This window comes from Pezoporus flaviventris, unplaced genomic scaffold (assembly GCF_033815535.1).
Source record: "Pezoporus flaviventris isolate CSIRO_AGI_PZ_B2104156 unplaced genomic scaffold, CSIRO_AGI_Pfla_v1 ptg000066l, whole genome shotgun sequence".
Lineage (NCBI taxonomy): Eukaryota > Metazoa > Chordata > Aves > Psittaciformes > Psittacidae > Pezoporus > Pezoporus flaviventris.
This window is the reverse complement of record NW_026892614.1, coordinates 18,576,367-18,591,229: the sequence shown is the minus strand read 5'-3', so window position 1 is coordinate 18,591,229 and position 14,863 is coordinate 18,576,367. Positions and strand designations below refer to the sequence as shown.

The 14,863-nt window shown below is 37.4% G+C and overlaps 1 protein-coding gene across 3 annotated transcripts in view; it reads right to left on the bottom strand.

The window, feature by feature from the left end:
- PRKN (parkin RBR E3 ubiquitin protein ligase) overlaps positions 1 to 14,863 on the bottom strand; it is a 740,903-nt gene that overhangs the window by 375,991 nt on the left and 350,049 nt on the right. For all 3 annotated transcript variants that reach the window (XM_061471412.1, XM_061471414.1, XM_061471413.1), the window contains exon 5: positions 11,936 to 12,019. In XM_061471412.1, the coding sequence (XP_061327396.1) occupies positions 11,936 to 12,019 (84 nt within the window). The remainder of the gene's footprint in view (positions 1 to 11,935; positions 12,020 to 14,863) is intronic.

Sequence of the window (14,863 nt, the reverse complement as noted above, 5' to 3'; positions counted from 1 at the left end):
TTACTGAAGTCCCGAAGAGCTGCTATGATATACTGTACAACCGATCAGCAGACTTATTACTCAGAGACATGAGATTTTACAAAGATGTGAAAGAGAACTCCTGCAATGCATAATGTCAAAACCACGGATAGCACACTCTTAAGTTGTTGGGGGGTTGTTGTGGTTTTTTTTTTTTTAACTGTATTTCTAACCATCCATTGTGCTGAAGCAAGGGGAATACCTTACTTCTATACATCCTCCCAGCAAACAGATGGAAATAACCGAATATTTCTAATGACACTACAAGCTTTACTAAGCCATTTTTATTTATACAGTTAATTAATATTAATGAAAATTAATGTCCCAAAGGGGGAAGTGCTTAAAGCATAGAGCACTGTTAACTTCAGCAGACTATTTGTATATTTGAAGCTGGATATATACTTTAAGTATCTTCCTTAGTTGTGCTATTAAGACACAAAATCATAAAGACATTCATTATTACAATTTAAGCTTTCTAGACTCAACCAGTCAAAACAACAGTTTTATTCATACCTGACTCTTCTGAGCTAGAAATATATGTTGCATACTGAAGACAAACACATTCACCTGTCCCCATTTAAATATACTGCTATTAGAACCCAGGCATTTCTGTCAGCAATTATTCAAGAGCTGTCCACCATATTAGCATGAGACAGAGCCCATAATCTGTAGCAGCATTTCCAACACAAACTCCCTTGCAGCCCCTGGTGAGACTAGCTTACAGATGATGGCACTATGTAAGATGTGCTGGTATTGGATAACAATCACTGCATGCTTATTTTAAATTTAGTTCTGATTTGTAAATATGGGCTTATTTCATGAGCTGCATGCACAGAAGACAGCTTACAAACTGATCAGAAACCAGTTAGAGGCACAATTTCTTAAAAATAACTAGACCAAAGGTAGAGCAGACAATTGTTAATCAAAACCTAACACCTTCACATTTTAGAGTCTCAGACCAGAACATTGAGCGTGGAAACCATAGGTGGGAAACAGATTTTATGCCATGGTAAATTTTATAGCAGCTTTTAGATTTAACAGAATATTTCACACAATGTGTCAGCCTACAAAATGACACAGTTATTAAGCACTCAATAACAGTACTTGCCAGATGTGAATGAAGAAATTGTGTTCTTCCATATAAACGCTGCCTGACATTTGAGGAGAGACTCCTATATAACCACGCTGTACCCTAACAAAATCACCTTCATCTGGTTTGATTGCTGATAGATGATTGCAAGAACATGTTGCATGCTTGAGTGAAAATCCAATGTTTCAATCACCAGTAATGAATTTGCAACAGCTGCAGAGAGCAGCATATTGTTTATATGTCATGTGCAGTGAACAACAAAAGATTCAGTGAAAGTGTTACTGAAATTCATTGAATTATAAAAAGCTACCCCTGAACACATTAGACGTGCTGCCACAGTGCATGCAAAAAAACATACCAAACAAGCTGTATTTGAAAGAAAATGCGGGTTTGATTTGTGAAACAAGGAGCAGAGTAAGCACAATATTAGGGGTTGGAACTGACTCTAGTGTATCTTCTTGAGGTTTTTTTCTCTGGTTTTAATATAATAGCATTTCATTCATACGTTTCAATTACTGCTTCCCGGTTTGAATAAGGTCCCTGAATGCCTGCATATTTTCTAAAATTCGAATAGATCAAACATATGAATAGTATAATCACCTACAAATAATATGTGGAAATGACTTGTTGAGCAACATACAACAGAAAACTGTAACACTGGTCTCACTACTAGGCTCCAGACCATGTTATGGTAGTAACATGGCAGCCAGAGTGACACCTTCTTCCCACATTCCTCCCTGCTATAAGAATACAATATACTGAACTGAGATTCCTCCTTCCCTTGCGATCTTGCTTGGTGTAACTAAGACTTAATAAATGCATATATTGGTCTTATTTATCCTTTATATCACAGCCTGATAAATCTGTCTTTCTTAAGAAAGCTGTTCTGGTAACATCTGGTTATTTCACCACACCAGATCATAGAACAAGCAATCCAGCCAAATCTCTCATCTCTAATAGGAAGTTAAGAGTAGCTGCTTAGGATGTGTGTGAACAAAACAAGACTTGAAACTAAAAAACCACCAGTGGACAAAACATAAAATAGTACCTGCCCAGAACATGTTCGTAATCTCCAGCAATTTGTTACTCAGACTTCCTAAACCAGGAACATCTTCACAGTTAATAGTTTTCAATATTTTGTTGTTTGGGTTTTTTTCCTTCCATTTGCCACTTTTTGAATGCATTGTAATTTCCACCATGTATCATGTTAGAGACTTCAGCAGTTTAATTATGTGCCATACAAAGAGGAATCTCCCTGTGGTTGTTTTGAACATTGCAATAACTGGAAAAGGACACAGTGTGAGGCCAAAATAGGTACATTATAATCTTACGTTGTTAAGTCTTTATGACAGCAAACTCAGCACAGGTACAGAATGAATCCCTTACTGCATGCAGTGCATCATCGACACACTTTACAGACATTTCTGGAAGCTAAACCTGTTAAAAATTTTAGAGGTGCTTTTACATTCAGTGTTGATTTGCAAATACTATCTACTTTTCATCACAGTCAATGGAATTATTACCAGAGTTGTAAATGATCTACAATTTGGTCAGATGAACACAAACTGTGCTCTGCTCACTTTCCACAAATCGGACCCTCAACACCGAGAGTCTAAAGGAGAATATAGAAATGATCATTTATAAAACATTAACTGCTTTCTAAGTGAATCTGAGGCATCAAAAAAATTTGAAAAGCTGTTGACTTGTTAATAGAAGGTATTGGTCTTGCCAAAACTCACCAATTCCTGTTACAGAACAAATATTCAGCTGACCTGAAACTGCCTCTCATCAAATGATGAAGCATCTACACTATCTGAAAAATTTTTCATTGAGGGAAATGTGAAGTTGAGTACAGAACAACTGCTTATTCTCAAAATGCAATTTTTAAGGAACAGGCAAAACATAGCAGTTGAGCACAACCATGCTAAGTAATTGCTCATATAAGACAGAATAGAACACCACTTTCATCTAAAAGCATGATTAATGCTCCTGTTCACAAGATTAGGTTTTCTAGAACTGAATTACAGATGCAAAAATTAAGCAAATGAATTTTATTCCCCCCCATACCCTATGTGTTTCAGTGGCAGTGTTAACAACAGAAGAACATCAAAGAGCAGAGGATTTGTTTGAAGAAAGCATTATAATCTTCAGCATACTTGGTTGGATCTTTTACAAATTTGTGATATTTCCATACATGTAAGTAGAAACAGTGGTAGCAATACATGCAAGATGACCTAAGCTTCCCAAGACAAAGTACAAACAAATGAGTTCCTCTGGGTTTGTGAGAACATCTATGAAAATTCCAGCTCATGAAAGGCTACTGGCAACTCTTAACTCCACTGGTGAGATCTGAAAACTCACAAGCAATTTCAAAGACCTGGCTTCATCTTAGGTTTAAAATTTTTATGGTGCCAAAAATAATGCATTGATAAAAAATATTCTTAAAGAAACAGTTAAAAAAATAATTTATAGATAACCAAATCTATCTGTCTGTATATATCTAATCATAACTCATCACTGTTGTTTGCCAGTGGTGAGTTTTGATGCAGACACTGTGACCCATCAGAAAATGTTTTCTAAAATACTGTGGCAATAGTCTATTTCTAGGCTGAGAAAGAAGGAATAAGTGCTCACTTTAAAAAGAGTGAATAGATCTTAATTTTAAACGCTTGAATTTTTATTTCCAAGATAAATAATTTAGCATTTTTGTCCTTGTATAGAAATAATTCTGTTTTATAATTCTTTTTTTAACCTATCATTGACTTTTCTGCACTGAGAAGTAGAATAGCCAAATTTATAAAGGAAAAATTGCTCTACTCCAGAATAAGGTTGCTTTGGGAGCAGCTGTTAAAAAAAGTCTAATTATAGTTTCCTAAAGCAGTAACTGAATAGAAATGTAGACTTGAGATAATTTGCAACTAGTGTGAAGAACCCGAAAACATATTAAAGAACTTTAAATGCAAAGAAAAGTCAACCACTTAAGTTGTTGGTTTTTTTTCACTAATCAAATGCTTGAAGTATTTTTAATTTGCAATTGTGATTAAGTTCCTCAATTTAAAGGCCCAGCAAAAATTACCATAGTATAATGACATCACCATTGCACACTATTCCAAAGTCCCAGAGGTATTGTTTTCAGTGCTGTGCCCCCTCCTCATTCCTTCTTAGAAAATGCATTGGTAGCTAAACAAAAACACCCGCATTTAGAGATGATTTAATATAGAGATTTACATGAACAAAACCACATCACACCATCATTTAGGGCAGCTCTATATGAAGTAATCTAGATAATCATAGGCATGTAAGCCTGATACCAACCCTTGACAGCATAAATAGCTAATATGATACTTGATTAATAAAAGAAGGATGTGTAATTAATGTCAATCAACAAGGATTTATGGTAACTAAACCCCATCAAACTAACCTGACATTTTTATGAGATTACAAATTTAGTGGAACAACATAATACCAATGCTGCAACTTACCCTGATGTGTGTTGCATTTGATAGAGCACTGACATTTCGATTAAGAAACTAGAACATTATGAGATCAGTCTTAGATAGGTTTAACTGATATGTTTCAATATGTAATTGAATCATCAAATGTCTGTTTTTCAAGGTGGTCTGGCACTGACCACCTTCTAGACCCATGCTATTGAAAACATTTTTTAATGATCTGGAAGAAAGCAAACTATTTACTCAAAGTTTTCAGATGACACAAAAGCTGGGAGAGACACTCACAAAGCCACATGAATAGCTTACTTAGCTGAGATCAAACACATAATGTACATTTTAAAACCACCAAAAATAGTCACACCTATAGATGCAAGTGCCATGCATGCAGGAGGGAGTCTGTCCATGGAGACAGCAATTTGAAGTGACTGAGGTTTTTGGAGAATGAACTTGAACCCTCAGGAATGGCATTACAGTTAAACTATCTAATAAAAGCAGTGGATATCAACACAAGTAAGCAGACTGTAGCACCCCTGTAATTGGCACTGACAGCATTACTATTATAATTGTGCCTTATCCTGATGTGTGAAAAATGTTGAAAATTGGTAGAAGTACAGCAGATAGCTGAGCAAATGACTAAGGACTGGTAAAACGAAGTTTCATTGCTTAAGTTTCAGAACATTAAAGGAACGGATAGGGTATATGCAAACTTCAGTCTATGGATACCAACATGAAGAAACAGGAGTTTTAATAAAGGAGATTACATAGTACTATTTTTTTCCTAGCTTCAGCTTCTAAAATTTGTACATTTTAACTATTGATATGCATGTGACAGGCAAGGTAATTAATTAGTCACACAAATCAAGGAAGAGTTTTCTTGTTAATTAATCACCGGCTTTAAATCAAGGAGATAGGTTTTCTTGAATTACATGTTCTTACTCAAAAAAAGTCCTTAGCATTAGGACAAGGGGTAACAGGTTAACACTAAAACAGGGGATGTTCAGGTTACATATAAGGAGGAACTTCTTGACTGTCAGGGTGGTGAGGCACTGGAACAGGTTTACCAAAGAAGTGGTAAATGCTCCATCCCTGACAGTGTTCAAGGCCAGGTTCAGACAGAACCTTGGGTGACATGATCTGGTGTGAGGCATCCCTGCCTATGGCAGGTGGGTTGGAAATAGATGATCTTAAGGTCATTTCCAACCCTAACCATTCTGCAACTCTATATCCATGAATCACTTCTCACCCATGTCTGCCAATTACACACTTGGAAGTTTGCATTGCAAATAAATTGCCTTAGAGGGTGTTTTGGGCTTCATACTTTGTATCTCAGCAATTCCCAAACAATTGCACAGGACCAAAGAAGATATTGAAATGCTAGTGCACACACCAGGCTTCCTTAACAAATTACATTTTGGGATGCAACTGTTCAACATGGAAATAAAGGAAGAATAAAAAACAAGTCATACTCACTGATATTTTATTTTATTCATGGTTTTGTGGGGTTTGGGGTTTTGGCATTATTTGTTCCCTTTTTTATTTGTTGTTTTTTTTTGGGGGGGGAGGGGTTGTGGGTTTTTTTAAGCATGTGATATTTAATCTCTAATGCAAAAGGCAAACTAATACAGGCAGCAAGAAAAAAAAGAAAGTCACACAGTTTCTTGGTATTAATAAATATTTCAGGATTCTTAGACTTACTCATAGCAATATTATGACCTTGCAAATAAGCACCAAGGACAGACAGACATGGTATGGTTCATTCCACAAACAGCAAACAATATCACTGTGCACACACACAAAAAAAACCAACAATATATAATATAGCAAAGTATCAGAGCCTTCCTATAATGAGATGATAGGTCTTTAGTCAGCTACAATTGCATTCTGATAACATCACTAAATTTACTTTACTTTTGATACTCTGCTACAAAAGAGAAACTCTGCTATAAAAGAGAATTTATTTCTCTTCTCCTCTTCTCAACATAAAATGAGGTCTGGGCTGATCAAAGAAAAATGAGATAAAAAAAATGAAGTATATTTTATCTGAACGGTGATATTTGAGAACAACAACTTTGGATGCTTGAAAGATAAAAAAAAAATATTTGGTAAACTGTATATTTAAATCATCTAAGTTGAATGCTATTCCCTTGATTGCTTAGTTCAGCCTATTCTAGATGAGCACAGACTCCCTGAGGAACAGATTGGCTATGAAAAGCTTACATAATATTGCTGCCCTGCCCTCAGAGCTAAACCTAACGATGGCAAACATGCAGGAGAAGGAAACATGACATGTTCAAAAATTTCAGTATAATAAAATTGCAAGATTCAAATCACAGGAGGAATGTGGAAAAATAGCAGGAAAAGATACATAAATAAACTAAATAACCCGCTCAAAACACAAAACATAACGTGCTTCCTGCTTCCTTTTGCAAACACTTTGCCCCCAGACATACCCTGGAACATTGAACAGTGAGGCTACATTATAGTGGAATCCAACTGCTTAAAACCCTGTATGATGACCATATACTAATCATATATGTTTTTAAGATAAGTGACTCCACAGGAAAAAATCTTTGCTGTGGACACAAAAGATTGATATATAGCTTATTCAGAAGGGTATACTGATATTTAAGGAAACCCAATACTTAGGGGTGATCTATGAGATCATAGAAGTTCTGTTGCTCCTTTTAGAAACACTTTGCTGAAAAGTAACATCTTTTCGGGACTGAAGAAAAGAAAAACGCTATTCAGTTATAATGATAGACAGTCAAGGCAGTCTTCATCAGGAATAAATAAATCAAGGTAACAGTAGTGAGACATAACCAGGGATAGAAGTACAGTTTTATTTCCGTTAAAATGGTTATAATTTTTCCTTATTCACAATGGCTTAAGCCATATCTGACTTATAACCCTGTTCAACCATTCCATTATTGTTTGTTAATGTCTACAACTCCTTCTGCACACCAAGTGAGAATCTGAAGAACATTCCACAGGTTCATAGAATCATAGAATAGTTAGGGAGTTAGGGCTGGAAAGGACCTTAAGATAAACTAGTTCCAACCCCCCCTGCCATGGGCAGGGACACCTCACACTAAACCATGCCACCCAAGGCTTTGTCCAGCCTGGCCTTGAACACTGCCAGAGATGGAGCATTCACAACTTCCCTGGGCAACAAATTCCATTGTCTCACCACCCTCACAGTAAAGAACTTCTTCCTTATATCCAATCAAAACTTCCCCTGTTTCAGTTTTAACCAGTTACCCCTTGTCCTGTCACTACAGTCCCTAATGAAGAGTCTCTCCCCCAACATCCCTATAGGCCCCCTTCAGATACTGGAAGGCTGCTATGAGGTCTCCACGCAGCCTTCTCTTCTCCAGGCTCAACAGCCCCAACTTTCTCAGCCTATCTTCATACAGAAGGTGCTCCAGTCCCTTGATCATCCTCGTGGCCCTTCTCTGGATTTGTTCCAACAGTTCCATGTCCTTTTTATGTTGAGGACACCAGAACTGCACACAATACTCCAGGTGAGGTCTCACAAGAGCAGAGTAGAGGGGCAGGATCACCTCCTTCGACCTGCTGGTCACGCTTCTTTTGATGTAGCCCAGGATACAGTTGACTTTCCGGGCTGTGAGCACACACTGAAGCCAGCTCATGTTCATTTTCTCATCCACCAACACCCCCAAGTCCTTCTCTGCAGGGCTGCTCTGAATCTCTTCTCTGCCCAACCTGTAGCTGTGCCTGGGATTGCTCCGACCCAGGTGTAGGACCTTGCACTTGGCATGGTTAAACTTCATGAGGTTGGCATCAGCCCACCTCACAAGTGTGTCAAGGTCCCTCTGGATGGCATTCCTTCCCTCCAGCGTATCAACTGAACCACACAGCTTGGTGTCATCGACAAACTTGCTGAGGGTGCACTCAATCCCACTGTTCATGTCACCGACAGAAATGTTGAACAAGACCAGTCCCAACACCAATCCCTGAGGGACACCTGAGGTTTATGAAGTTCAAAACAATTTACCCTATATTTTGTGTTGGAGACATGACACTGTGTTCACTCGAGTGCGAGACTGCTGTGAAGCTCATTCCTATGAAATCACTACTTCAGTGGTTTACAGTGGTGTTACAGCTCTGTCTCTGCATGCCTACGAAACAGCTGTATTATTTCTGTGGCTCTTGATGACTTCTGAATAGCATGAACTTATGAAGAGAAAAAAATGTAATAGCATTTTTATACACAGAAATAGAATAAATTATACTTTCACAATTAATTCCATGGACATTGGATTCTGCATTACTGATATTTGCAAAGCTTTTTCTTTTTATCTTGGAAAATGTATTGTGATCTCACTATTACGATTTAGCCATTGATTTGGACAAAGTAATTATATAAAATAGTTCTAACATTATTTGAAAATCTTAGATAGCAAACAAATATGGAAAATTTTGATTAATTACTTCAAATATTCCACTGGACAAACACAGTTCTCCTTTACTGCAAAGAGAGTAAGTTCATTTCTCTCTTTTCAAGGGAGAAGAATAGGAGCTTGTTCACATGACTCCTTTCTTTAAACATAGCAGTAAATTTTGCTCTTTGATTATGCAGCCATTTGGGAATGTTTCTAGTCAAAGAATATGCTGGCTGACAGAAACGCAGAGTTAAGTTTCCTCCTTTAAAGAATTCTATCCTTTAAAAAAATAAGCAATAATTAAAAAAGAGGCCAATAAAAACCCTGATGTGTCAGTGCTTCACAATTTTGTGACACTGAAATAACTACATTCCTGTAGGAGGGAAAAAATGGCTCTTCGTCTATAGAACAAGACTTCATCTCCCTCTGTCTACATCAAACTTTCTGATAACATTCAGATACAGCACAAGTTGGACCTCAGACATACAGATACAATTTCTTCATGACATAAAGAGCAGTTTGTAAATCACTTACTAATTAACCTCAGCTAACATATGCTTAAAACAGGTTGTCTCCTGAATTTTGTTCAGTGATGCCTTACTGAAAGATAACACTGATCCTTGGCTCTGCTAAGTATGTAACTTGCCAGAGGCATTGACAGCAACTGGAGTCATGGGACTTAGCTGACTGGGTAACACTTGTTTGCCACAGCATTAGATAGTTAAGATTACATTTTTATGGTCAGTGTTTTTTGGGTTCACCCCCCTCGCCTCCACAAAGCCAGGATGATAAGTCACTCCATTTTCTGCTTTTCAGGGGGAAAACACAAAACCAAACAAACAATGATTCTGTGAGGGAATGTGTTGTAGCTCAGGAGCCAGGGTTGCCAAATGGCATTGTTTTTTTCACAGAGATTGAATTAAAAAAAAAAAAAAACAACCCAAAATCACAAGCAAAAAAAACCCACCCACACCACACCAAAAAAAACCCACTGTAAGTAGTCAGGTATATTCTGAGAGTCCCAGGGCATGACAAGACTGAGAATCTTCATTATGTGCATTTGTGTATAAGGGCTCAAGCTGATACCTGTCAAGGAGACTCCTGCCCTTGCCAAAAGCACACTTTATCATCTTAAGTTTCCTCTGTCTTTAAAGAAAACAGGAGGGACTTCTCCCCAGTGATGGTAGTAGCACAGTGACAACAAACAGGAAGCAAAAGTTGATCAGGCAATCAACTCTTAGGAGTAGTTCCTGAAGCATAACAGGCAGATACAGTCAATCTGCCCTGAGGCAAAGTGGTGCTTTCTTTTACATACCTAGCAGAGTATTGCTGAGAGAACAGCACATGCATGTCTACTAACTGCCACTTTCAAAAGAGTGGTTGAGCTACATGAGCAGCTACTATATGGAGCACTCTCAGAAGCAGAAGCCTGAAAACTGCAAGACTTCAGTTTTTTGGCCATGCATGGAGACAACTATAAATCACATGCTGTTAAAACAACTGTTTGGTACCTAAACCTACATAAAAAAATTCTTGACACCATCTGTGGCCAAGCAGGAGACACCTATGAACTTGCATGGATGTGCTACTTCACGACTGTCTTGCTGGGAAGACAAAGAGAAGACTGCACCAGATCAGATGAGTGCCTGTGAAAAGGCACTCATGTCACCCCAGTCTGCAAATATTTGATGAACAGAATCCTTTCATACATACAAAGTTTTGTGTTCACCTCTAAAAGCTACATCAAGAAAAACCACTTAAAACTAGGCTTTTTCCTGAGAAGGAAATACCTCTAAGATCTTGTCCTGGGTTTAGTAGTAGCAGTCATTTTTCTCCTTCTTGGTAGCTGGTGCAGTGCTGTGTTTTGACTTTCGGCTCGGGAACAGAGCTGATAGAGATGTTTTGGTTTGGCCAAGGACTTTGTGAGCCTCACGCTCTGCCAGGGAGGAGGGGAAGCCGGGAGGAAGCAGAGACAGGACACCTGACCCAAACTGACCAAAGAGGTATTCCATACCACAGCACGTCATGCCCAGGATGTAACTGGGAGTTAGCTGGAAGGTCTGGGGGACTGCAGGGTTGGAGGAGGTATGCGTCGGTGCTTGGTTGGGCTGGGGGGGGGGCAAGTTATCGGTCAGCTGGTGGTGAAATGATGTATTCTCTTCCCTTGTTATTTCCTTTATCACTGTTATTATTGGTGGTAGCAGTAGTGATCTGTGTTATGCCTTAGTTACTGGACTGTTCTTCTCTCAACCCGTAGGAGTTGCATTCTTTTCAATTCTCGTCTCTGTCCCTCTGGGAGTAGGGGGAGGGAAAGAAGGGGGGGAGCGAGTGAACGAGTTACCTGACTGGGTTTAAACCACAACAGACCTCTTCAGTACTAAACAATATCTAATGCATTAACAGATATAAGTTTACTGAAATAATGATTTGAAAAATGTTCCTTAAGAATTTGAGGTGTCTATGCTGCTTCTTACTGATGTCACTTCAAGAAGCAAAGGAAACAATGATAAGCATGTGGGAGAACAGGCTGTAAAATAACTGGTGAGAAGAATCTACTTCTGTGGGCAAAGCCTGAAAATCAGATTTGAAAGATTTGATATGTAAGAAGGTGTGTATATTATCACTGCCCTGAAAGCTTCAAATTTCTACGATAGTTATAAAATAAGCATTGACATAAATGTTTTAAGTATTACATTCTGCATTTAACCTATGCATACTTGAATATGTAAGAGTTCTACTTCAGTGAAATAGATAATATAAAACGATTTTATCCTTCATTCCAAGCAGCAACTGACCAAGTTGTTCCCTTTTGCTAAACATTAGAGATGTTATCTGATGCTGAACAGCTCTTTGGAAGTGTACCATACATGTCAGTTTACATCTATTTCTGCAATTCTAACATGGTTAGAATTCCTACAAATACTTATTCTTGTAAGTGCCACCATACTTGAGGAAATATGTCAAAATCTTACCGCTACATTTCCGTTGCACCTTTGGGACTGGCAAACACCTCTTATTCTGTTGGGCATCAGCACATCATCCCAGCAAGATGGACCCTTCAGAATAAAACCAAAGCACATATAAAGCAAAGGCTTTAATCTACATAATAAATAAACATAAAAGTTGTTTTGCTGCCACTTTTCCTAGTCCTAAGTATTTTAAACTTCAGCTAGACAATTTTATTATGTTTATGATGAAAAAAAGCCCCATCAGATTATATTACAATATTCATCAGTAAATCTCAGTCACTGAGAGAACCTACAACCCCTCCATCCTGAGGCTGAAATGGCAGATATATTTTTTTTCTATCTTAAGACAGGGACTGACTTAATTCTGACTAAAAAAACACTACAAAGACTCATCTTCCGGTTCAACACTGTTTGCACCTTGATGTGCAGCAGAGTAGGGTGGGAAAAAGGGAAAAAACTCACAATAGTTGGAAGTAGAATACACAGTTAAAAAGACTGAAAACACAGAAACAACAAAGTACAGAAAAGCTAACCTAGTCTAAGTATTTAATGGCTGTAATTTCACTGAAATCTGTTTCTGTTTTCATGGGATGCTGCATTCATTTTCATGAATGTTGATAATGTTCCCTGTAAATGAATTAGACTTTTTGTCACCAGATAAAGCCTTTACCTAACCATAATACAACATAATGAAAATGTAAAGTGAAAATTCTTAGTAGATTCCTGGACATTTACATTAGCTTCAAGATTTATTTGTCACTGTTAATAACAACTTCCCCCATGTCCCCAAAAGACAATAACAAAAAAAAATAGAAAATCTTTAGCAAACTTTGCTTTCACTTCTTGAATACAAAGAATTAATTTATGTGTGTACTACAGAACACAGAGTAAAGATTATAATTATCTTAATTATTCAGAACTGCAAAACAGTATGGTTAACAGGATGATTTATCAAAGAAGAATATTTATATCTATGGCATATATAGGAACATTTATTAAAATATTACCCATCACAAAAATTTTACAATATGCTAGCAAGTCTCAATAGTAATCTCACACCAGCTAATACTTAATTAATAGAAAATTAAAATTAATCAGATAAAGAAATACTAAGCTACAGATATCCATATACATAGCAGATATGGACAACTAAGAAAAATATTTGCTTCTCGGATTACTCAGTGTTGTGGGTAGTGTCACTACTCCGGAATAAAATGAAAACTTTACCCAGAAGAGAAATTATAGGTCAGTCAAGGCATTTAATTGTATTACTGAAATTAATCCCTACTTAAATCACGTTTGGATTACAAAGTAATCTAGTACCACATCTAGATCCATCTTCTTCATACTTCTGTATGAGGCATTTCCTCAGTATAGTGCAGATATGTGTGAGATAGCTCTGAACTAAGTTACTAATGTAAACTTGGTTATAGAAAGACAGATCCAGCCTACCTAAAAACCGAGTAAAACAGCTCTCCTTCCTACTGTCATAGCTGAAGTCCTGGCATTTGAGAATGGTAAAAAAGAGCTTGAACATGTGTAAGTTGTACTGCAGGCATACACAGGGGTGGCTACTGTTAGATTTGCCTTGTTGGGAGAAAAACAGCTGCAGTATAATATAGCTAGTAAAAAGTAAGAATACTTGAAATTGTGGGAAATAAACCCCACCAAAAAAATCACCACAACAAAACCACAAATTCCACTCCACCTCCCCCCTGCCCCCCCCCCCCCCAAAAAAGAAACCCAACTGAAAAACAAAAAGTTTTTTCCCCACACAAAATTGCATTAAATTATTCAAAACATTTATAGAAATCAAGTTTCCCACCAGTTGTTCCAGTGGCTTTTGACCTCTTGCAAAGTTGACACTTTGCAGGTAGAACAGCAGGGCCTCCTTCAGATATTGTGTATTTTTTCCTGTTTTCAACTCTGTAGGCAAAGGCTTAATTCAACACACCCCCATTTATTTGTTTTTCCGCATGCCACCCAATATTGTGTAGATCTGTAGCATACTTCTCAAGCCGTTTCCCTTCCATTCCTCATACAGATAAAAGCAGACTAACATTTAACTCTCTTGGTATTTTAGACAACAAGAAACATGACACAGTATACAAGACTTACATGCTGAACTGAAATGGAAAAACAGAGTCTCTGGATTTCTTTGTTTTTTGATTTTTTTTTAATAATTATTAAAATGCAATTTGCTGGTGGTTACTAAGCACAGAAGCAGCATTTTGGTGAATTATTTATAACAGCTCCTGTACGTCATTCCTGAATGTAATAGTTATCGCAAAATCCATCGTGTGTATATAAAAATTCAGGTTTATCTTCCCAGTGAGTATCACTTAATATTAACATACATTAAATTCCATCTGCCACTTTGACACCAGATGAAGCCTGCATACTGAAGTCCACAGAGGGCCTTCTCATAGATGCTTCCTAGGCTTCTCCATACTGAGTCCATCTGTTTGTTCACAAGGACGAACCAGCTGTATATTGCATTCTCACCAAGCGTTTCTTTTATATAGCAATCATCTAGAGAACTCTCGTATGCTTTCTGCCCCTTTTATACTTTAAAAGAGCTCAGTAACAGTTTTCATGCTGTTGACAAGTTATAAACTTTTTGCTTGCCTAATTGCATTTTTATATTGAAGGTGCTGGAATTAGGTGCTTATTTTGGTAGTTTTTGTTTTGTTTTTTTTTTTGTTTTGGGGGGGGGGGTTTGGTTGTGGGTTTTTTTTCCTAGGTTTTCTTGTGTCCCATTTTAAATTTCTCATTACTCATTTTTTCTGAAAGATGCATCCTTGATTCTAATAAGATTTCCCCATCCTGTTTTTCTACCCCTATAATTTAGCCATGCCAGCTTCTGTTCAGTTCTTAAGTTTTTGTGCTCATAATCTTCGATTCCAATACAACTCCCACATCTCCCCCAAA